The sequence below is a fragment of the Bos taurus genome, chromosome 7, assembly GCF_002263795.3.
Source record: "Bos taurus isolate L1 Dominette 01449 registration number 42190680 breed Hereford chromosome 7, ARS-UCD2.0, whole genome shotgun sequence".
NCBI classification, from domain to species: domain Eukaryota; kingdom Metazoa; phylum Chordata; class Mammalia; order Artiodactyla; family Bovidae; genus Bos; species Bos taurus.
Window position 1 is genome coordinate 50,326,494 of NC_037334.1, and position 24,707 is coordinate 50,351,200.

Here is a 24,707-nt window from a genome sequence, read left to right on the forward strand (position 1 = left end):
TCCCATCTCAGCAGGAAGTAGTTATGGAATGAAAACAACACCCCTTTCCCTTGGCAACATAATTCTCCTATAAGAAAAGGGGGGAATGAGAGAGTCAATTCCTAGGCAGGTTGATAAGAAGTCCAGGGTCCCCGAGGAAGAGAAAGGGGTCTGGGGCTCTCAAGGAGGAGATAGGGGTCTGGAATTCTCAAGGAGGAGGAAAGGACAAACATCTTTTTTTCTCTACATTCCTTAGTCTCAGTCAAATAAAACATTTTTTTTCTTTAAGCCCGGAACTGATGGTTACACAACAAACAACTCAGTTTAAACTCTGTACTCAGAATTATATGGGCTTTGCTCAGCTCAGTAGGTAAAGCATCTGCCTGAAATGCAGGAGACCGGGGTTCGATTCCTGGGTCAGGAAGATGCACTGGAGAAGGAAATGGCAATCCACTCCAGTACTCTTGTCTGGAAAATCCCATGGACAGAGGAGCCTGGCGGGCTACAGTCCATGGGGTTATAAAAGTGGGACACTCTACTTAGTGATTAAACCACCAAGGATTATATAACAACAATGTATCCTGCTTAAGGACAGTTTCTCCTTCCTGAAAACCTTCTGGCTAATCCCGTTATCTTAAAATGTAAATTATGGGAGTGGGTCTAGTTAGATCTTTACAACCTCCAGACATTCTTTCGATTTATTGTAATAACTAATTAAAAAATATATAACTCCCTTGCTAACACTAGTGAGGGGGGCATTCTCCATCCCCCTTCTGATGTCTATATCAGAAGCTTTCTCTGTCCCTTTTCTTACTTTAATAAAACTCTGCTACACACACACACACACAAAGGAAATACACTTAAATATAAATAATGAACCAAGTCATAATTAAAATTTTTAAATATTTTGAATGAACACTAAAGTAATACATATCAAAACTTTTGGATGTCACTGAAGCAAAAAGAAAACCCCTAGAAATGAAAAATATAGCCATTTAAATTGCAACTTTATGGATGTAATAAACACACCAGACACTACTGGAGAATCAATTCATCTGAAAATAAAGTGGAAGAAGTCATTCAGAAAGAAGCACGAGAGATGAAGAGATGAAAAATATGAAATAACAGTTAAGAGTTGTTAGAAACACATGGTCCAATATAATCCTGATAAAAGATTAGGGAGAAGAGAAAAGTATAGGGGAAAGCCAACGAACCAGGAAATGACAATAAATCAGGAAATTTCCACAACTGAAATCTAAAGGTTGAAGCAGCATATTGAGAGCCAAACAGGATAAATTAAAATAAATTCCCTGGATATATAATGGTAAAAATGGCTAATAATTAAATACAACTGAAAAACCTTAAAACAATCAAGGGAAAACTGATTGCCTACAGAAGGAAAAACTGTTACATTGGCAATAGATTTTCCATCAATAACAACAGATACCAGAAGGATAACTAGATACAGTATCATTCAAGGAAAGCAAAAGGATGACAGTTTCAGGAAAATCTAAAAAAGCTTACCAGGTCAACATCTGATGAAAGAATAATTCGAGAAATTGATCTCCAGAAGGAAAAAGTAGGCAAAGGAATCAATAAACATATAGGTAAATATGAACAAGCATGAACTCTAAAATATTAGCACTGATTATGGTAATAATGACTACTTAATAAAGTTGGTTAAAAACAAGTTGGAAATAAAATATTAGCCAACAAAATCACAGAGAATGGAGAAATCAGAATTAAAGCATTCTTAACAGTTCTTATACTGTTTGAGAGAAGGTAAAAAAACTTTACACTTCAGCAGCCCAATTAAGCATGTTAAAAACTTAAAGGTCATCACTGAAACAAATAGCTGAAATTAATACCGAGAAAATGCTAAGAGCAAAGAAAGCTGATATATATATAAATATCAGATGAAATGGACTTTATGGTAAAAATGACTTTTTAGGGATAAAAATAATCATACTGACATAAGGCACAGTGCATCTGGAGGTTATAAGAATCCTGAATCTATATACATTTAACAACCTTCAGATCAGATCAGATCAGATCAGTCACTCAGTCGTGTCCATTCTTTGCGACCCCATGAATCGCAACATGCCAGGCCTCCCTGTCCATCACCAACTCCTGGAGTTGACTCAGACTCACGTCCATCGAGTCAGTGATGCCAGCCAGCCATCTCATCCTTGTCGTCCGCTTCTCCTCCTGCCCCCAATCCGTCCCAGCATCAGAGTCTATTCCAATGAGTCAACTCTTCACATGAGGTGGCCAAAGTACTGGAGTTTCAGCTTTAGCATCATTCCTTCCAAAGAAATCCCAGGGCTGATCTCCTTCAGAATGGACTGGTTGGATCTCCTTGCAGTCCAAGGGACTCTCCAACATCACAGTTCAAAAGCATCAATTCTTCGGCGCTCAGCCTTCTTCACAGTCCAACTCTCACATCCATACATGACCACAGGAAAAACCATAGCCTTGACTATTTTGTTGGCAAAGTAACGTCTCTGCTTTTGAATATGCTATCTAGGTTGGTCATAACTTTCCTTCCAAGGAGTAAGCGTCTTTTAATTTCATGGCTGCAGTCACCATCTGCAGTGATTTTGGAGCCCAGAAAAATAAAGTCTGACACTGTTTCCACTGTTTCCCCATCTATTTCCCATGAAGTGGTGGGACCGGATGCCATGATCTTCGTTTTCTGAATGTTGAGCTTTCAGCCAGCTTCTTCACTCTCCACTTTCACTTTCATCAAAAGGCTTTGTAGTTCCTCTTCACTTTCTGCCATAAGGGTGGTGTTATCTGCACATCTGAGGTTATTGATATTTCTCCTGGCAGTCTTGATTCCAGCTTGTGTTTCTTCCAGTCCAGCGTTTCTCATGATGTACTCTGCACAGAAGTTAAATAAACAGGGTGACAATATACAGCCTTGACAAACTCCTTTTCCGATTTGGAACCAGTCTGCTGTTCCATGTCCAGTTCTAACTGTTGCTTCCTGACCTGCACACAAATTTCTCAAGAGGCAGGTCAGGTGGTCTGGTATTCCCATCTCTTTCAGAATTTCCCACAGTTTATTGTGATCCACACAGTCAAAGGCTTTGGTGTAGTCAATAAAGCAGAAATAGATGTTTTTCTGGAACTTTCTTGCTTTTTCTATGATCCAGCGGGTGTTGGCAATTTGATCTCTGGTTCCTCTGCCTTTTCTAAAACCAGCTTGAACATCAGGAAGTTCACGGTTCACGTATTGCTGAAGCCTAGCTTGGAGAATTTTGAGCATTACTTTACTAGCGTGTAAGATGAGTGCAACTGTGCGATAGTTTGAGCATTCTTTGGCATTGCCTTTCTTTGGGATTGGAATGAAAACTGACCTTTTCCAGTCCTGTGGCCACTGCTGAGTTTTCCAAATTTGCTGGCATATTGAGTGCAGCACTTTCACAGCATCATCTTTCAGGATTTGGAATAGCTCAACTGGAATTCCATCACCTCCACTAGCTTTGTTCGTAGTGATGCTTTGTAAGGCCCACGTGACTTCACATTCCAGGATGTCTGGCTCTAGGTCAGTGATCACACCATCGTGATTATCTGGGTCGTGAAGATCTTTTTTGTACAGTTCTTCTGTGTATTCTTGCCATCTCTTTTTAACATCTTCTGCTTCTGTTAGGTCCATACCATTTCTGTCCTTTATCGAGCTCATCTTTGCATGAAATGTCCCTTTGGTATCTCTGATTTTCTTGAAGAGAATCCTAGTCTTTCCCATTCTGTTGTTTTCCTCTATTTCTTTGCATTGATCGCTGAAGAAGGCTTTCTTATCTCTTCTTGCTATTCTTTGGAACTCTGCATTCAGATGTTTATATCTTTCCTTTTCTCCTCTGCTTTTTGCTTCTCTTCTTTTCACAGCTATTTGTAAGGCCTCCCCAGACAGCCATTTTGCTTTTTTGCATTTCTTTTCCATGGGAATGGTCTTGATCCCTGTCTCCTGTACAATGTCACAAACCTCATTCCATAGTTCATCAGGCACTCTATTTATCAGATCTAGGCCCTTAAATCTATTTCTCACTTCCACTGTATAATCATAAGGGATTTGATTTAGGTCATACCTGAATGGTCTAGTGATTTTCCCTACTTTCTTCAATTTAAGTCTGAATTTGGCAATAAGGAGTTCATTATCTGAGCCACAGTCAGCTCCTGGTCTTGTTTTTGCTGACTGTATAAAGCTTCTCCATCTTTGGCTGCAAAGAATATAATCAATCTGATTTTGGTGTTGACCATCTGGTGATGTCCATGTATAGAGTCTTCTCTTATGTTGTTGGAAGAGGGTGTTTGTTATGACCAGTGCATTTTCTTGGCAAAACTCTATTAGTCTTTGCCCTGCTTCATTCCGTATTCCAAGGCCAAATTTGCCTGTTACTCCGGGTGTTTCTTGACTTCCTACTTTTGCATTCTAGTCCCCTATAATGAAAAGGACATCTTTTTTGGGTGTTGGTTCTAAAAGGTCTTGTAGGTCTTCATAGAACCGTTCGATTCAGCTTCTTCAGTGTTACTGGTTGGGGCATAGACTTGGATTACTGTGATATTGAATGGTTTTCCTTGGAAACAAACAGAGATCATTCTGTCGTTTTTGAGATTGCATCTAAGTACTGCATTTCGGACTCTTTTGTTGACCATGATAGCCACTCCATTTCTTCTGAGGGATTCCTGCCTGCAGTAGTAGATATAATGGTCATCTGAGTTAAATTCACCTATTCCAGTCCATTTCAGTTCGCTGATTCCTAAAATGTCGACATTCACTCTTGCCATCTCTTGTTTGACCACTTCCAATTTGCCTTGATTCATGGACCTGACATTCCAGGTTCCTATGCAATATTGCTCTTTACAGCATCGGACCTTGCTTCTATCACCAGTCACATCCACAGCTGGGTATTCTTTTTGCTTTGGCTCCTTCCCTTCATTCTTTCTGGAGTTATTTCTCCACTGATCTCCAGTAGCATATTGGGCACCTACTGACCTGGGGAGTTTCTCTTTCAGTATCCTATCATTTTGCCTTTTCATACTGTTCATGGGGTTCTCAAGGCAAGAATACTGAAGTGGTTTGCCATTCCCATCTCCAGTGGACCACATTCTGTCAAATCTCTCCACCATGACCTGCCCGTCTTGGGTTGCCCCACGGGCATGGCTTAGTTTCATTGAGTTAGACAAGGCTGTGGTCCTAGTGTGATTAGATTGACTAGTTTTCTGTGAGTATGGTTTCAGTGTGTTTGCCCTCTGATGCCCTCTTGCAACACCTACCGTCTTACTTGGGTTTCTCTTACCTTGGGCGTGGGGTATCTCTTCACGGCTGCTCCAGCAAAGCGCAGCCATTGCTGTTTACCTTGGACGAGGGGTATCTCCTCACAGCCGCCCTTCCTGACCTTCAATGTGGGATAGCTCCTCTAGGCCCTCCTGCGCCCGCGCAGAAAACAAATCAAAACTATAAGGAGGTATCACCTTACACCAGTTACAATGATCATCATCAAAAAATCTAGAAACAATAAATGCTGGAGAGGGTACAATGAAAAGGGAAGTCTCCTACACTGTTGCTGGGGATGTAAGTTGGTGCAACCACTATAGAGAACAGTATGGAAGTTCTTTGAAACACTAAAAACAAAACAATCATTATGATCCAGCAATCCTACTCCTGGGTATATACTCAGAGTAAAACAGTTTAAAAAGACACATGTATCCCAAAGTTCATTGCAGTACTATTTACAATAGCTATGACATGGACGTAACCTAAATGTCCATTAACAGAGGAATGGATAAAGAAGATGTGTACACATATATACAATGGAATATTACTTGGTCATGAAAAAGAACAAAATAATGCCATTTACAGCAATATGGATGGAACTAAAGATTGTCATACTGAGTGAAGTAAGTCATACTGAGAAAGACAAATATCACATGATATCACTTATATTTGGCATCTTTAAAAAGGTGGGGAGGGGGTACAAATGACCTTATTTACGAAACAGAAGTAGAGTTACACATGTAGAAAACAGACATATGGTTATGTTACCAGCAGTTACAGGGTCGGGAGAGATAAATTGGGAGATTGGGACTGACATATACACACTGCTATATATAAAATAGAAAACTAATAAGAACCTACTGTATAGCACAAGGAACTCTACTCAATACTCTGTAATGGCCTAAACAAGGGAAGAATCTTAAAAAAAGTGGATATAAGGCTCTTGAGAGTCCCTCAGACTGCAAGGAGATCAAACTAGTCAATCTTAAGGGAAATCAACCCTGAACATTCATTAGAATGACCGTTGCTGAAGCTCCAATACTTTGGCCACCTGATATGAAGAGCTGACTCACTGGAAAAAGACCCTGATGCTGGGCAAGATTGAAGGTAAAAGGAGAAGGGGGTGGCCAAGGATGAAATGTTTAGGTAGCATCACCAACTCAATGGACATGAATTAGAGCAAACTTCAGGAGATAGTGGAGGACAGAGGTGTCTCGCGTGCGGCAGTCCCTGGGGTCGCAAAGAGTCAGACATGACTTAGCAACTGAACAATGGTAACTGATTCACTCTGCTGTACCCCTGACACTATAATAAAAAAAATTTTTTAAGAGATATAAAATCTAAAGAGACTTAAATATTAATGAAATTGAATATGAAATTAAAAAAAAAATCTACCCACACAAAAATATGTCAAGCAAGGTGGTTCTACAGGTAAGTTTCATCAAGACTTTATGGAACTGATAACCCCATCTGGTACAAAACGTTCCAGACATTAGAAAGGAAAGGAAAGCATTTCATATCCTTTTATGACATCACTATAAGCTTTATACAAAACATATAAGAACAGTATGACAAACACTAAATTTGAGCTTACCTTGCCTGTTACCTATGCCAAGTAAAATTTTATAGTAAGCTCTGATAACTCTTTCAATGTCATAGTTTTCTCTGGATTTATACTTGAACAACATATCTGAGTTTATATAAATCTGATTGGTTTTGATGGTCTTCTCTCACAAAAATGAGATACTTGCGGGGGGAAAAAGCATTTTTTAGAGCTCTTTGTCTGTGGAGTCCTAATATCTATCTCAATAAAAATAATTAGGGACTTCCCTGGCAGCCAGTGGTTAAGACTCTGTGCTTCAGCTACAGGGGGCACAGGTCCAACCCCTGGTTGGGGAACTTGCATGCTGCAACATCACAGTCAAAAATAAATAAATAAATAATAAAAATAGTCAAGTTTATATTTTGTAATCCACAAGAACAACAAAGTCCTTAATATTGTTAAGGTCACATTTAGATCATTATTAAGCATTAAGGCTTCTATAAGAATAAAATAAATGCTCTCTCATAAAAAAAGACTAGTATAATAAAAAAAATCATATGACTAACCTGAATTATAATCACAAATTTTAAAATTCTAAATTAAGGAGTAAAAAGCTAAGTCAAACAAAATATTAAAGATAAAAATATATCATAGGCATGTAGAATAGTAGAAAAACTCCTAATGCAATTCATCTCATCAGTGAATGAACAGAAACAAAATCATACAGTCACTTCTACAGATAAAAGAAATTATCAATAAAATCTAATACAAATTCATGATTAAAAACCCAGAAAACTAAGAAGAGAATTTTTTAGCTTATTAAAAGCCTATAATAAATGTAGTATTTAATGGTAAAATATTGTCATTCCCTCTAAAGACAAGAATAAGACAGGAATGCCTCTTATTAATATTTTAATAAACACTGTATTAAAGATGCTAAAAACTACAATAAGAACAAATGAGGATAATGAAAAAGAATGAAAACTGTTATTTTAAAATGACATGACTGTCTAGGAAGAACTACTAAGAAACACAGACAAACTATTAGAAGAGATAAGACTTTGGCAAATTTGTTAGATACAAAATCAAACAATAGCAACAACAAATTAGAAAATGAAAACTTGAAAACAATCTTATTTACAATAACAAATCCTGTAAAGTACTTAAGGATAACAAAAGATATTTAATACTTAAGTGGAAAATTACATATCTTAATTAAAAAATTTAAAAACATCTACCTGGAAAGATAAAGTTGGACCGTAAAGAAAGCTGAGCACTGAAGAATTGATGCTTTTGAACTGTGGTGTTGGAGAAGACTCTTGAGAGTCCCTTGGACTGTAAGGAGATCAAACCAGTCCATCCTAAAGGAGACCAGTCCTGAATATTCATTGGAAGGACTGATGCTGAAGCTGAAACTCCAATACTTTGACCACCTGATGTGAAGAACTGACTCATTGGAAAGGACCCTGATGCTGGGAAAGATTGAAGGCAGGAGGAGAAGGGAACAACAGAGGATAAGATGGTTGGATGGCATCGCCGATTCAATGGACATGAGTTTGAGCAAGCTCGAGGAGATAGTGATGGACAGGGAAGCCTGGTGTGCTGCAGTCCACGCAGTCGCAAAGAGTCTGACACAACTAAGCAACTAGACTGAACTAAACTGAAAAGACAAGCCACATTCATAGATGGGAACACAATTTTATAATTATGCTGATTCTCACAATCTGTAAATTTACTTTAATGGAAACAAATAGTTTTTGTTGACCCTGACAAAGTGTGTCTAAAATCCACATGGAAGAGTAAAGGGCCAAAAACATTAAAGGTGATTTTAAAGAAGAATAAGAACAAAGGATTTGTTTCACCTGATAGAGAAACAAACATATAAAGCTATAGTAATGGAAATGATATGAGATTAGTATAAGGATAGATATAATTTCATGCAAAGATCAGCACAATAAAGGACAGAAAAGGTATGGACCTAACAGAAGCAGAAGATATTAAGAAGAGGTGGTTAAGAATACACAGCAGAATTATTCAAAACATACCTCAACGACCCAGATAACCACAATAATCTGCCTGCCAAAGCAGGAGACATGGGTTTGATCCCTGATCCAGGAAGATCCCACACGAACAATTAAGCACGTGTATCACAACTATTGAGTCTGTGCTCCAGAACCTTGGAACAGCAATACTGAGCCCAGGAGCTGCAACTTCTGAAGCCTGCGAGTCCTACAACCCATGTTCCACAACAAGAGAAGCCATAGCAATGAGACATCCAAGCGCTGCAACTAGAAAGCAGACCCCCATCACTATAACTAGAGAAAAGCCCGAGCAGCAAAGAGTATCTGCTGCTGCTAAGTCGCTTCAGTCGTGTCCGACTCTGTGCGACCCCATGGACTGCAGCCCACCAGGCTCCTCTGCCCATGGATTTTCCAGGCAAGAGTACTGGAGTGGGGTGCCATTGCCTTCTCCAAAAGAATACCTAGCAAAGCCTAAATAAAAAAAAATTTTTTGTTAACTGATAAATGGATATGTACCACATCATCCATAACACGGCAGATAATGTTTGATTGCCTTTCTTTTGCAGCCATTCATGGTCATTACCAAGATCCATCAGTTTGTTAAAGGTTACAGGATAGTAATATTCTAACTACAACACTCTTCCTTTTTTACCTAGGATTTCTCTATTAAAAACTTCCCCTAATGGGGGAGGGGTGGGAGGGAGGCTCAAGAGGGAGCAGATATATACATAGTTATGGCTGATTCCAGTTGCATGGCAGAAAACAACACAATATAGTAAAGCAATAAAAATAAAAACTTCCCCTCAACTAGTTGAGTATGCAGAGATTCAGTTCATATGGGAAAGAAGAGATAAACATATAATGCTTTATTGTTTCTATTTGTTACTTTCGATTTGAATTGTCTCCCTACCCAGCACTCTCTAAAAATTACCAAAGAGGTTTAAAATTCGTTCAAAAGTATCATGATGAATTTGGGGATTTAAACATATTTTATTTGCTTCAATTCACTGCAGTTCTTATCCATCTTGAAATTCCTAGAGTCCCATCTATGGTCACTGGGAACCTTTTCAAGTTGAATCCTGAGTCCTTTACACAAGACCCAAGTAGTCTTTGAGAATGTTCTTGCTTTTGATTATGACAAGACATCCAACCAAAAAAAAAAAAAAGACATCCAAGATCATTTTGCACACATTTTACTCCAGATTTGAAATGAGCCAATGTGAAATCAGAGTTCCTTTTAATGAAAAATGCTATTTTAGAGGAAAATGTTGTTTATTAATAGAAAATACAATCTAGGAAGCCCAGTTGACCATTGCTACTAGCTTTATCTTTTTTTCTAGATTCTTTCAGTGGACAGAGCTAACAAATACATTTTTTAAGAAAAAAATTCATCATGAAATCATGCTAATACTTTCAATCCAAAATCAGGACTAAGAGGGATTTTACTCAATATTCAATTTTACATCAGTATCTCCCCTGTCACGCTGAAAATCCTGGCTCTCAGAGAAACCAGCATAAATATTCATCTGCTTTATCCCACAACACACATAACAGTCTCAGAATAACAACACTAACATTTCCATTAACAACAAGATTTCTAAAAAGTTTTACAGATACCTTTGTCTTTAAAATGCAACCAAATTGGGATGCATAGTTAAACTACTGGATTGTAAAATCACATGAAATAGTTCCTCCTTGTGTGATTATCCCACCAATTCTATAGACAACTAGATTCAATTGTTTCATTTTGTTCTCAATTTTTATGAGAAATAATTTTTTGTAATTACTTTGAGTTTTAAAATTACATAAAATATCTGCATGATTGCAGTCCCTCTCCCTATATCAACCATTTATCTTTCATTTTTTAAAAAAACATAAGCACATATGAATGCTTAATAGCACTTATTCATAATTTTCTCTACTTTTTTCATTTAACAATATACCCTGGGAAATATCACAACAGACATATTCTGTATTATACAGAAACATTCCTAAATCTTTTCTTACAACTCTGCAGCACTCCATGGAATAAATGATACAATTTATGGTATAGTATAATTTATTCCATCTATTCCCTGCTGATGGACGTTTGGACTGATTTCCCTCTTTTGCTATTACAAATAGCGCTACCGTGAATAACCTTGAACATACATATGTCTTTTCATATCTTTATCAGTATTATTTTAGAGGTAGAATTCTAAAAGTAGGAATATTTCAAAGGGTAAATATATGTGTGCAATTTTGTTAGCAACTGTCAAATTTCATTCTGTAAGGGTTGTGCTATTTTTAAATTCTACCACCAATGTATAAGAGCCTATTTCCCCACAGCTTCACAAACAGAATATACTATCAACTTTTTTGGACTTCTGCTATCCTGATGGGTGAAAAACGGTATCTCAGTGTAGTTTTAGTTGGTCTTTCTCTTCTTATGAGTGAGGCTGAGCATTTCTTCCTATGGTTAAGTCACCTACACTCTCTTCTTCTGCGGTGTGTGTCTATCCCATTTTTCTATAGGGTTATTAATGTACCTACTCTCTATTTTTAGGCATTCTTTATATATATATTGGAATACTAATGTTATATCTCTAACCTAATTTGCAAACATTTTTTCCACTTTATTATATATTGAGACTGTTTTAGAATAAATTCTCGGCTTAGAGATTTTTAAGGCACAAAGAGAACATGATTTCCAGTCCAGAAGTACTCAAGGGTGAAGAATTTCCTTGGAAATATTTCTACCTTCCACTCAAAATCAAAATGCCTTTTCTAACTAGAAGATTTTCATTTTTCTAATTCTCCTTTTCAAGGGCTCAAGTTTTTATCTCCTGTCTCCCAACTTAACACCTGTTGAAACCACGTGATCTTGGCCATTAGGAAACAAGTGTTCTCATAACAGATGTAACTTCCAGCATTTCATATCTCTTAGAATTTGTGTCTCTGGAACTTCTCTCAATTTCTTGCAGGACTACCACATAAAGAATATGTTATTTCCCCTTTAGGAATTCAAAGCAGTAGCCCTAAAGTTTTTTTGACAGCTGAATTGAGCAATGTTTAAGGAAATGTTTATATGTTACAGATCCAGCATCTTCAAGTTTTCTGAACCAAGAATTCTTTTTGAGAAATGTTAATCACCATATGCTAGATACAGAAGTCTTCCAACTTTGTTTTGCTACTTATTGTATAAATTTTAAATACAAATGTAATACACACTCACTAGTGGAAAAATGAAACAAAATAGAAAACAAAAAGCTTCCTTGTTCCTTGTGGCTTCATTACTACCACTTATTTTTGGTGATTTCAGCTTTTGTGCTGGACCATTTAGTTTGCACCATGAAATGCTCTAAGCAGCTACATGAAACTTACCCTCTATAAAGTGCTGCGGCTACCACGGGCTTGGATACCAGTTTCACTTTCAAGAAGCTCGGTTTTATTGGGAAAACAGAGGAAAGAATTGGCATTTGCAGATAATTAGTTGTATGAGACAGTTTAGGAGTCCAGACAACAAATGTTAATAAAGTTGAAAGGAAAGAACTTCGTGGGCTGGAGTTATACAATGAAGAAATTAAGGAGGAGGTAGTCAATACTGAAGAAATCTGAAAGCAGCCCCACAGAGGATGTGGAGGAGGCAGGAGAACATTACAGAGATAGATTTAAAAGAAATGCAGAAAGGACAAGTTCATTAAGCAAAGTGGTGCCTCCCTCCCCACAATGAACCCTTTGTTTCTTCAATACCCTGGTCAGGCTTAGCTCTCATTTTCCATTTGTCATTAACTGCCATTTGAAAAAAGAAATAAGACTTTGAATGCAGCTTTAAAAGCTATAAGGCCATCCAACTGCTTGGGCCAACCTGGTTAATATGACAGTTAATTTATGAGATACAAAATGGTTTGAGCATCTCTCTGCATCTGGAGGAGTGAAAAATTAGGTTATGGAGTCAAGAGGTCAGAACTAGTACTAGGAATCGCACTTGGACTTTTATTCAAATTCTGGCATCTCCAACACGTGACTGCATCCCACCTCTAACCTTCTCTTTTTTGGGCCTTCAGCTGTGGGGAAGAGTTGGGGGTTGGGAGTGGGGAGTGTTGCTACATATGTATTATACAGACCTAGATTTTTAAAGGGCCAAGGTGATATATCTGACAATAATATACAATCTTGATGTACTCCTTTCCCAATGTGGAACCAGTTCTAACTGTTGCTTCTTGACCAGCATATAGATTTCTCCAGAGGCAGGTAAGGTGGTCTGGTATTCCCATTTCTTTAAGAATTCCCCATAGTTTGTTGTGATCCACACAGTAAAAGGCTTTGGCATAGTCAATAAAGCAGATGTTTTTCTGGAACTCTCTTGCTTTTCCTACGATCCAGCGGATGCTGGTCATTTGATCTCTGGTTCCTCTGCCTTTTCTAAATCCAGCTTGATCATCTGGAAGTTCTTGGTTCACTTTGAAGCCTCACTTGGAGAATTTTGAGCATTACCTTGCTAGCATGTGAGATGAGTGCAACTGTGTAGTAGTTGGAACATTCTTTGGCATTGCTTTTCTTTGGGATTAGAATGAACACTGACCTTTTCCAGTCCTGTAGCCACTGCTGAGTTTTCCAAATTTGTTGGCATATTGAATGCAGCAATTTAACAGCACCATCTTTTAGGACTTGAGATAGTTCAGATGGAATTCCATCACCTCCACTAGCTTTGTTCGCAGTGATGCTTCCTAAGGCCCACTTGACTTCAGACTCCAGTATGTCTAGCTCTAGGTGAGTAATCACACCATCATGGTTATCTGGGTCATGAAGATCTTTTTTTATAGTTCTTCTGTGTATTCTTGGCACCTCTTCTTAATAGCTTCTGCTTCTGTTGGGTCCATACCGTTTCTGTCCTTTAATTGTTCCCATCTTTGCAAGAAATGTTCCTTGGTATCTCTAATTTTCCTGAAGAGATCGCTAGTCTTTCCCATTCTATTGTTTTCCTCTATTTCTTTGCATTGATGACTGAGGAAGACTGTCTTATCTCTCCTTGCTATTCTTTGAACCTCTGCATTCAGATGGGTATATCTTTCCTTTTCTCCTTTGCCTTTCACTTTTCTTCTTTTCTCAGCTATTTGTAAGGCTTCCTCAGACAACCATTTTGCCTTTGTTTCTCTTAGGTATGGTTTTGATCACTGCCTTCTATATAATGTCATGAACCTCTGTCCATAGTTCTTCAGCACTCTATCAGACCTAATCCCTTCAATCTATTTGTCACTTCCACTGTATAATCATGAGATTTGATTTAGGTCACACCTGAATGGTCTAGTGGTTTTCCCTACTTTCTTCAATATAAGTCTGAATTTTGCAATAATTCAGACCTATGAATTCTGATTCATAATCTGAGCTCATGAGGAGTTCATGATCTGAGCCACAGTCAGCTCCTGGTCTTGTTTTTGCTGACTCTATAGAGCTTCTCCATTTTTGGCACAAAGAATATAATCAATCTGATTTCGGTATTGACCATCTGGTGATGTCCATGTGTAGAGTCATCTCTTCTGTTGTTGGAAGAGGGTGTTCACTATGACCAGTATATTCTCTTGGCAAAACTGTTAGCCTTTCTCCTGCTTCATTTTGTACTCCAAGGCCAAACCTGCCTGTTACTCCAGGTATCCCTTGACTTTCTACTTTCGCATTCCAGTCCCATGTGATGAAAAGGACATCTTTTTTTGGTGTTAGTTCTAGAAGGTCTTGTAGGTGTTCATGGAATCATTCAACCTCAGCTTCTTTGGCATTTGTGGTTGGGGCATAGTTTGGATTTCTGTGATACTGAATGGTTTGCTTTAGAGACAAACAGAGATCATTCTGTCATTTTTGAGACTGCACCCAAGTACTGCATTTCAGACTCTTTTGTTGTGTTTCTTCTAAGGAATTCTTGCCCACAGTAGTAGATATAATGGTCAACTGAATTAAATTCGCCCACTCCAGTCCATTTTAGTTCACTGATTCCTAAAATGTTGATGTTCACTCTTGCCATCTCCTGTTTGAGCACTTCCAATTTACCTTGATTCATGGACCTAACATTCCAGGTTCCTATGCAATATTGTTCTTTACAGCATTGGACTTTACTTCCATCACCAGTCATATCCACAACTGGATGTTGTTTTTGCTTTGGCTCCATCTCTTCATTCTTTCTGGAGTTATTTCTCCACTCTTCTCCAGTAGCATATTGGGCACCTACCGACTTGGGGAGTTCATTTTTCAGAGTCATATCTTTTTGCCTTTTCATACTGTTCGTGAGGTTCTCAAGGCAAAAACATTGAAATGGTTTGCCATTCACTTCTCCAGTGGACCATGTTTTGTCAGAACTCTCCATCGTGATCCATCCATCTTGGGTGGCCCTACACGGCATGGCTCACAATTTCATTGAGTTAGACAAGACTGTATACTGTCACCCTGTTTATTTAACTTATATCCAGAGAACATCATGTGAAAAGTCGGGCTGGATAAAGCACAAGCTGGAATCAAGATTGCTGGAAGAAATATCAATAACCTCAGATACACAGATGACACCACTATTATGGCAGAAAGCAAAGAGGAACTGAAGAGCCTTGTGATGAAAGAGGAGAGTGAAAAAGTTGGCTTAAAATGCAACATTCAAAAAACGAAGATCATGGCATTTATCCCATCACTTCATGGCAAATAGATGGGGAAACAGTGGAAACAGTGAGAGACTTTATTTTCTTGGGCTCCAAAATCACTGCAGATGGTGACTGCAGCCATGAATTTAAAAGATGCTTGCTCCTTGAAAGAAAAGTTATGACAAACCTAGACAGCATATTCAAAAGCAGAGACATTACTTTGCCAACAAAGGTCTGTCTAGTCAAAGCTATGGCTTTTCCAGTAGTCATGTATGGATGTGAGAGTTGGACCATAAAGAAAGTTGAGTGCCAAAGAATTGATGCTTTTGAACTGTGGTATTGGAGAAGACTCTTGAGAGTCCCTTGGACTGCAAGGAGATCAAACCATTCAATTCTAAAGGAAATCAGCCCTGAATAGTCACTGGAAGGACTGATGCTGAAGCTGAAACTCCAATACTTTGGCCACCTGATGCAAAGAACTGATTCATTGGAAAAAACCCTGATCCTGGAAAAGATTGAAGGCTGGAGGAGAAGGGGATGACAGAGGACGAGATGCTTGGATGGCATCACCAACTCGATGGACGTGTGTTTGAGCAAGCTCTGGGACTTGCTGATAGACAGGGAAGCCTGGCATTCTGTAGTCCATGGGGTTGCAAAGAGTTCGACATGACTGAGTGACTGAACCGAGATATCTGAACCATCTACTATTACATCATTAATAGAGACAGCATCCTCCACTCTGCCCTCATGCGTTATCTGAAAAACACTTCATTTCCTAGGTGTCACTTTATTCTTTAGTTTCTTCATTATTACTTCCTAGCACTCAATGCTAGGTCCGGCTATACATTAGAGAAACAGCAAGATTAAGACAGAAAATGAATTCTATTGTCCCCTGGACTAACAGGGTTTATCATCATTTAACAGGTAATCAAACAAATATTTAACTGCAAATTGAGATAAGTGCTATGAAGAGAGATATTTAAAATTTATTAATTCGAATATGGTTAGAAGCAATTAACAGAATAATGACTAACAGAATCTTTAAAAACAAAAAAAAAAACTCTCATGACAGAAATATGTAAATAGATGGTTCTAAAGCCAGTATAGTAGCTAAACTGTATCATAAAGAAGCTAGTCTTGTCTTTCCCCTCATTTATCCTCTTCAGCATATTGCCTTTTTGTTCCTGTGCATCTCATCTCACTGCTCTAAGCCAGCTGCAGCTCCGACAACAGCTGTAGCTCCAACAACTGTTACTCCAACAATTGTAATCAAGGTAGAAAGAAGTAGACAAGGCCTCCTTACTATCTTTGTCTTTCAGTTCAGTTCAGTCACTCAGTCATGTCTGACTCTTTGCAACCTCATGGACTGCAGCACGCCAGGCTTCCCTGTTCATCACCAACTCCCAGAGTTTATTCAAACTCACGTCCATTGAATCGGTGATGCCATCCAACTATCTCATCCTCTGTCATCCCCTTCTCATCCCGCCTTCAATCTTTCCCAGCACCAGGCACTTTTCAAATGAGTCAGCTCTTTGCATCAGATGGCCAAAATATTGGAGTTTCAGCTTTAGCATCAGTCCTTCCAATGAACACCCAGGACTGGTTTCCTTTAGGATGGACTGGTTGGATCTCCTTGCAGTCCAAGGGACTCTCAAGCGTCTTCTCCAACACCACAGTTCAAAAGCATCAATCCTTCAGCACTCAGTTTTCTTTACAGTCCAACGCTCACATCCATACATGACCACTGGAAAAACCATAGACTTGACTAGACGGACCTTTGTTGGCAAAGTAATGTCTCTGCTATTTAATATGCTGTCTAGGTTGGTCATAACTTTCCTTCCAAGGAGCAAGTGTCTTTTAATTTCACGGCTGCAGTCACCATTTGCAGTGATTTTGGAGCCCAAGAAAATAAAGTCAGCCACTATTTGCACTGTTTCCCCATCTATTTGCCATGAAGTGATGGGACCAGATGCCATGATCTTTGTTTTCTGAATGCTGAGCTTTAAGCCAACTTTTTAACTCTCCTCTTTTACTTTCATCAAGAGGCTCTTTAGTTCCTCTTCACTTTCTGCCATAAGGGTGGTGTCATCTGCATATCTGAGGTTATTGATATTTCTCCCTACAATGTTGTTTCCAGATTGTGCTTCTTCTAGCCCAGGGTTTATCAGGATGTACTCTGCATATAAGTGAAATAAGCAGGGTGACAATATACAGCCTTGACATACTCCTTTTCCTATTTGCAACCAGTCTGTTGTTCCATGTCCAGTTCTAACTGTTGCTTCCTGACCTGCATACAGATTTCTCAAGAGGCAGATCAGGTGGTCTGGTATTCCCATCTCTTTCAGAATTTTCCAGTTTATTATGATCCACAGTCAAAGCCTTTGGCATAGTCAATAAAGCAGAAATAGATGTTTTTCTGGAACTCTCTTGCTTTTTCGATGATCCAGCAGATGTTGGCAATTTGATCTCTGGTTCCTATGCCTTTTCTAAAACATGTTTGAACATCTTTATAAGAGAACAAAATCCTTCCCAGAAGCTTTTCCAGCAAACATCTCTTTATGTCTCATTGTCCAGAAATGGGTCAAATGCTTACCTCTAAATCAATCTACATCCAGAGAAAATGGGATTGCCATGCCTGATTTAAACTATTCAGGGCTCATTTCCTAGCACTGAGAGAGGGAGTCCCCTCCCTAAACATGTTGCTGCCCTCACAATATCAAGGTTCGTTAAAACAGATTTATAAAAATGAAATCATTGTTTAGTAGACAATAATTGTGAAAATAAAAATCCACAGGACTCAGTGACTAGGTAAATAACTAGAAAGAAACAAGACTCAAATATCACTCCAAAGTTTTAAGCTTTGGTAACAAAGACAATCATAAGGCCAAGAACAGATAAATAGAGAAGTGGGAAGAAAAGCCTAGCTTTTGAGATAGACAGAAATGAATTCCATTTTCTTCTCTTTCAGTTTGATGTGCAATGACACAGTCTGATAGAAATGGAGGAAAGGACCTGAGAAGAAAAGCTGGCTTAGACACTGGAGTTATCCACAATGAGGTAGAATTTGAAACCACAGGAAAAGGTGGGACCATTGGGAGAGAAAATGAAGAGACAATAGTGACAAGGCCATGAAAATTTTGGTAAATGGCTGTAGTCAGGAGATATTGAAAAGATAATGTTGCCATAAGAAGAAAATAGATGGAGTAATTAATTACAGACATCCAAGAACTAAGGGACTACTACAATCACATGGCAGCTGAGAAGTAAAGTTTCCAAAGGAAAGTAGTGGTTGACATTGTTGAATGTTAATGGAGATGTCAATAAAGACAAAATACTCTTGAACCATTTCAGCGATTGTATCTCATGTGCACTTATTGGATCCCTAACTGTCTAATCTTTCAAGAAGTTTGGAAGGGAAGGCTGGCAGGGGACAGTGGCTAAGTAATCGAACATTTGCAGGCTAAAAGGAGGGAGCCTAGAGAGTGGCAAGACAGTGAAGAAGAAGAATGGTGAGGGGGAGAAAAGGAGGATGTGAAGAGGATGGAGGTCATGACAAGGGTAAGAACCATATTTAAGAGGAGAGATGAAAATGTGAAGAGATGATGGAAGTGGGCAGACAACACGAAATGCTGGAGAGGGGAGGGAAATGAATTTCAAGATACCTAGTGGATGACAGCAGTAAAGGTAGAGGTCAATGGAAATGATCCCCCAAAAAGCCACAAAAGTCAGGCAAGACAGAGACGATACAGATAAGCACTGAAATTCAAGGATAGCAGGAAAGAAATTTGAAAATTGGAGGCCAACAAATGGAAATGGGACACAAAGATTTGACACTGGCCAAATGGTTAAAATTAATTAGTAAAATATCCATGGGAAAAGTATAACTAGAAAAATTAGAGAACCAACAAAGCATAGGGTGAGAGGGTGAAGGTCAGCAGTGGGGTGAACATTCATTTTACAGAGAGATGTATGTAACCCAGTATTTCCTAAGGAGGGTCCAATGAAGACATCAAAGACAGGGTAGAGTGTAATCCTATTCCAGGGATCCATCACAAGAGAACATAATTGCACTATGGCTGACAGCACACATACCTCCCTTTTTACACTATGCATAAGTTCATGAAAAAGGACTGCATATAGTGAGCTTTTACAAGCCGATATAATTGAATAATTCATACATATGCATAAAAGAACTCATGGACAGTGGACACCAAAAGTGACTGAGAGAGGTGCCATCATAAGATGAAAGCAGGTCATAGAAAGACCACTGAAAATATGTGACTTGAAGAAAGGAGGAAGGGAAGGAGGAAGGAAAGGGAGGTAAGGAAAGATAAAGATGCCAAAGACATCAGACTCCTACCTTCCTATTTCTACATATCATTTTATGCAAGAGCCTGACCTGCCTGCACATGGGCCAACAAAAACTCTGGCAGCTGAAAATGAATGTGTGTGACCCATAATAAGTGTGAATAATATTTAAATAAGGGAACAAACTGTTTCAGTGGCCATGTAACACCGAGTGGCCACATCAATTATGTTTATGTAAATTCTTTCTTCTTGATCTTGGAATAACCGCTTCCCACTACGGAAATGTCTGTGGAGGTCTTATGAAGTAATTAACCCAGGCAGGCAAATAAATACGCTCATGAAGCAGCAAGACTGACACCAAGAGATACATGTGGTAGAAGGTAGGCATTTAATAGAAGAGAAAATGAGGAAGACAAAGGTTTGCATTTGTCTTCAATGCAAAACAAAAGAAACACTTTAACTCTGAGTTACAGTGAAAACGCAAAGTAAAAAGGACACACAATGAACACAATGTTATACCCCATGTCACTGATAGGTGTTTTATAAGCATTTCACAGGATTTATTGGATATTATGTTCTTCCATATTCATTCAGTCTTAAAGGAAACCTATGATTGTTTCTAGATAACAAATGAAAAAGGTGAGGCTTAGAAAAGTGAAATCACTTGCCTACAAGTAAACAGCCAGGAAATGACAGAAACTGGACTTGAACCTAGATTTTCTGACTGTATGTATCAGTGGTCTACCTAGTTCTTGCAAACAGTCAAACATCTGGACTGAGTGAGCTATGTTTTTGCTCATCAGCAGAAAACTGGAAGGAATGATCTCTAAATAAGATTCCCAAACCATGAGACTCCATGATTCCAACATGCTCACGACCTCTTGAAAGCCCTCTTGACAAAGAAAGAGCTGATCCAATCACTTTGTGTCTGCACGTGTGCATACATGGGTGCCACGTGTGTGCTCACCTGCAGGCTGAGGGCAGGTAGGAAGCTGCAGAACCAATACTTAGGACACCAGGAATAAATAATGAATATCAGACTAGACCACTGAATCCTACCTCTGCATGGAAATATTCTTACCTTCCATCAAGTTCCTCTTTGCATAAAACACTTACATTTTCATGGTGTTCAGGAGCCTGCTGTTGGCTTCCAAATGCTCTGGCGCCATACCATGCTGTCACTGTAACTGCCCTCCAGTGAGCCATCAAAATCCCAGCTAGAACATTTTGAATACGGCAGTTTTCTTGCCACCAAAACACTAAATTGCAATATTTTATATTTATCTCTATTTAAATTTTAGTGATACCACATAAATGTTAACACAGTCTTACACTAATACAATCATGGAAAAGTCTTAATAACACCACACATTGGCACAGCCTCCATATGAGTTATGGCCTGCTAAGCAGTCCCAAAGCAAGCTTCTCAAGTCGCTTAGCTCCCCTAAACCAAGGTGTGACATCAAGACGTTTCTTTTCTCCCACGAAATGTGTTTCCAGAAGCAATGGCAAAGTACATACAGAATCATCTGTTCACATTCAGAGTACAGAGAAGATTTCCAAAAAGGGTCTGGAAAAGAGGTTAATAATGTTTGAACCAATTATTCTATAGCTTGAGAAACAAAAAGTGAACTTCAGTAAGTTCTCAAGCCTCTAAAGTCTAATGAGGATAAAGATCTTAACTTGTGCAGGGCTGAAATCACAGCTGTCAATGACAAATTTATAGATTCTTCACCTTTCCAGTAAATGCACAGGCAGTGATTTCCCTGCATGGCTCTGGTCAACAACAGCAAGAGAGGAATGCTCTGGAGTCCACAAGACAAGCAGGGCTTAAAGATGGGGCAGGTAAGCAAGAAGGGAAACAAAGGCCTGCAGTGCTCCCAGCCTCTCACCTGCAACAATTCTGGCTTTCCTAACTTTGCCTCTCAATTTACTAAGAAAAGATAGCTAAGTCTTTTAGAATTAGAGAGTATCAGACTGAGATTCTGATTAACCAAAGATAATCGTAGATGAAAGGCAAAGGAAATCTTTTCAAAACAAAGAGTCCAATGATAATGTTCAAAAGAGCCCTTCTACATTATCACAATCCTGGCAAGCAAGCAAGGTAACCCTTAATAGGCACCACACATGTCCCGACAGCAAGAATTTGAATAATGGTTCCTGTTGTAGAAGAACAAATGGTCCTAGGAACAGACTTTCAAAAATGGAACAACTGCAGCTTGAAGACATTTTGACTTTTTTAGGGCGAGTATAATGATATGGTGCTCCTATCTCTTTCTGCATCTACCCTTTGGAGATGCTCATTCCTCTCACCTGATCAGTCTTTGAGCATAAGCCAGACTAACTGAAATTTAAACAACTCTCAACCCAGAGAGTGTGATAACCTGGTGGCACGTTGACTGGTTTCAGGCAACTACAGGAAGGCAAATCTCCCCCAAGAAGGCCCTCCTTGGTCAGGTTCATTATTTATTCATCACCAGATGAAGCTTCTCTGCTAAAAGGATCAACTCTTGGAGTTCACTCCCCGTCCTCTCAGCTACTTATGGTTGTGTAACTTCTAATTAGCTTTGACTAAAACAGAGAATGTGACCTAAAATATGTTATGAAATGTCCATACATATAAGATGAGGGGGAAGAGAGAGTCACCGATGGTGACAACAAGGGTAAAAATTCTTATCTAGTTAGAATAAAGGCAGAATCAAATTCTTACTCTAGTTTCAATGAGATTACACTAAGCTGTGGATAGAGATGTGCGTGAGTTCAAACCTATCCTTCCTCCAGGCCAATCAGGCCAAGAGTAAAGCTAGACTTCACTTGAAGGGTCCAAAGGATCCTGGCCAATGTGACGACCATCCATGCTGCTCACCTGGAAAAGGCAGCCCCCAGCACAAATGCCGCATACTCCTTCACCAGGGGTTCTGTACTGTTGAGCCCGTTGATCACCACCTGAAGGCCACCAAAGGAAAGCAGGTCCTGTGCATTATCCATCTGGAACAGAGGCACTGCTTAGTATAGTATAGACATCAAGGTAAGAATTTCTTTTGTTAACTATTCAAGAACAAACTAAAAAAATTAAGTAAAATGTATTGGTGGCCTTTTTGACTAATTAGGAAAGGGTCTGTAAGAACCAACTAAATTTTGAAACAATCTTACATTTGAGAATTCCCAATTCATCTACCATGATTTATGAGTACCTGCGTGAGAACTGGCAAAAATGTCACCTAGCAATTGCTTATGCCAAACATGTCCTAGAAAATTCTACTACCATAATGAGTCACAAGCTTACTCATAATGTACAAGCTGTTAACACCAAGATCTGGTGTCATCGGCACTATTAAATGACACTATGCTTCTTGGTGATGTCCAGCCTCAGTGGGGGCAGTGGAGGCAGCAGACACTTTAAAATGCTGCTTTTTAATTAGAAATCAGGGACTATAAAAGGAACTCTGTTGCAGGCGGAGGGCTGGAAAAATGCTAGAAGAAGAATAACAATAGTATGCTTCTCTTTCCACTTACCCACTTTATAATCTAAGGTTGAATGAATCTGAGGACACTTTGTGATAAATCTGCATAAAAGTCTCTCTCAAAAGCTTTAGCCTTGGCCTTGCTAACTCACTAGTGGCTATTACTGGACAGTGTAGAACATTTCCATAATCCCATAAAGTTCTATTGGGCCACACTGGTCTAGGCTATACTTAAGGTCCAAAGCCCCAAAATTCAGACTCTCGTTTCCCAAGCTTCACTTGCATCCTGGAAGAAGACTCAACTTCTTCAGAAAGGTCACTGGATCCTTTTTTCCCTATGCAGCAGCTACAGTCTCCCTTGGAAATATCTTTGTTGGTACAAAAGCTGCCTCTTGTCTACATGCTCATCCCACTCTACAAATCATCAGGAAGAGGCAGGAAGCCTAACACCAATGGGACTACTACCCACCTTTCTCCTCCATATTCCACTAAGCCCTTTCTTACCTGACTCTATTCTTTCAAACTGGAAGATGGCTCTACCAGAGAAATCCAATTTGAAGGGCTGTATTTGACTATGCCTATCTTTTGGGGTAGGCCTAGCCTGTTTTTAACCCCTTAGAAGATCATTCTTCTCAAACACAAGAGCAGGGGATTTCTGTCTTTCTGTCCACTGGTACAGGTCCAAGGATTACAATAATCTAAGCATATAGCTAAGCATTCAATACACAGTTATTAAGTCAATGAATGAAAAGAAAGTGAAGTTGTTCAGTCGTGTCTGACTCTTTGCAACACTATGGACTGTAGACTACCAGGCTCCTCCATCATGGGATTTTCCAGACAAGCATACTGGAGTGGGTTGCCATTTCCTCCTCCAGGGGATCTTCCAGACCCAGGGATTGAACCCAGGTCTCCCACATTGTAGGCTTTACCATCTGAGCCACCACAGGGAAGTCCAATCAATGAATAAATTTGATCAAAAAAAGGTCACTGAAATAAACTCCACTGTGAGTAAAAAAGGCAGTCTGGGCTATCCGTGCCAATAAAATGAATGGGTTTCTTGTATCACAGACCTAAAAAGATGGCCAATGCAGGGCCATGAAGAAAGCATGGAGTCTGCTCTGTCATAAGGGCCCCAGGCCAGGGTTGTCATTTGTCTGCCCTAATCTGTCCTTGTGAAGGGGAATGATTATTGGACCATAGCCTAGCGAACTAGGGAGACTCAGAACTGAGTGCTTTGTGACATAAGCACAAATAAATACTGAGTTTTCCTTCCTTACATACTCTGATTTTAAAATCTAAGAATTCACTACCTTCTCCTTTGGTCTTCCTTCTTCCAGGTTTTCCAAATACAAAACCCTGGCTCAGAAAGCCCTGTAATTCCATGCCTGAGATGGCTACTTATCAAGGTTGGTATGAGTTCCTAGCAGAGCAAACCAATGCAGCCCAGAGTCACAGAGGTTCTATTATAGATTCAGTTTATCTTCACTACTATAAAGATAAACCAGGGTA

General features: G+C 39.1%; 1 protein-coding gene across 7 annotated transcripts in view; it reads right to left on the reverse strand.

The window, feature by feature from the left end:
- Positions 1–24,707, reverse strand: part of SIL1 (SIL1 nucleotide exchange factor) — a 320,877-nt gene that overhangs the window by 62,633 nt on the left and 233,537 nt on the right. For all 7 annotated transcript variants that reach the window (XM_059888185.1, XM_005209442.5, XM_005209441.5 and 4 more), the window contains 1 exon segment: positions 22,601–22,722. In XM_059888185.1, the coding sequence (XP_059744168.1) occupies positions 22,601–22,722 (122 nt within the window).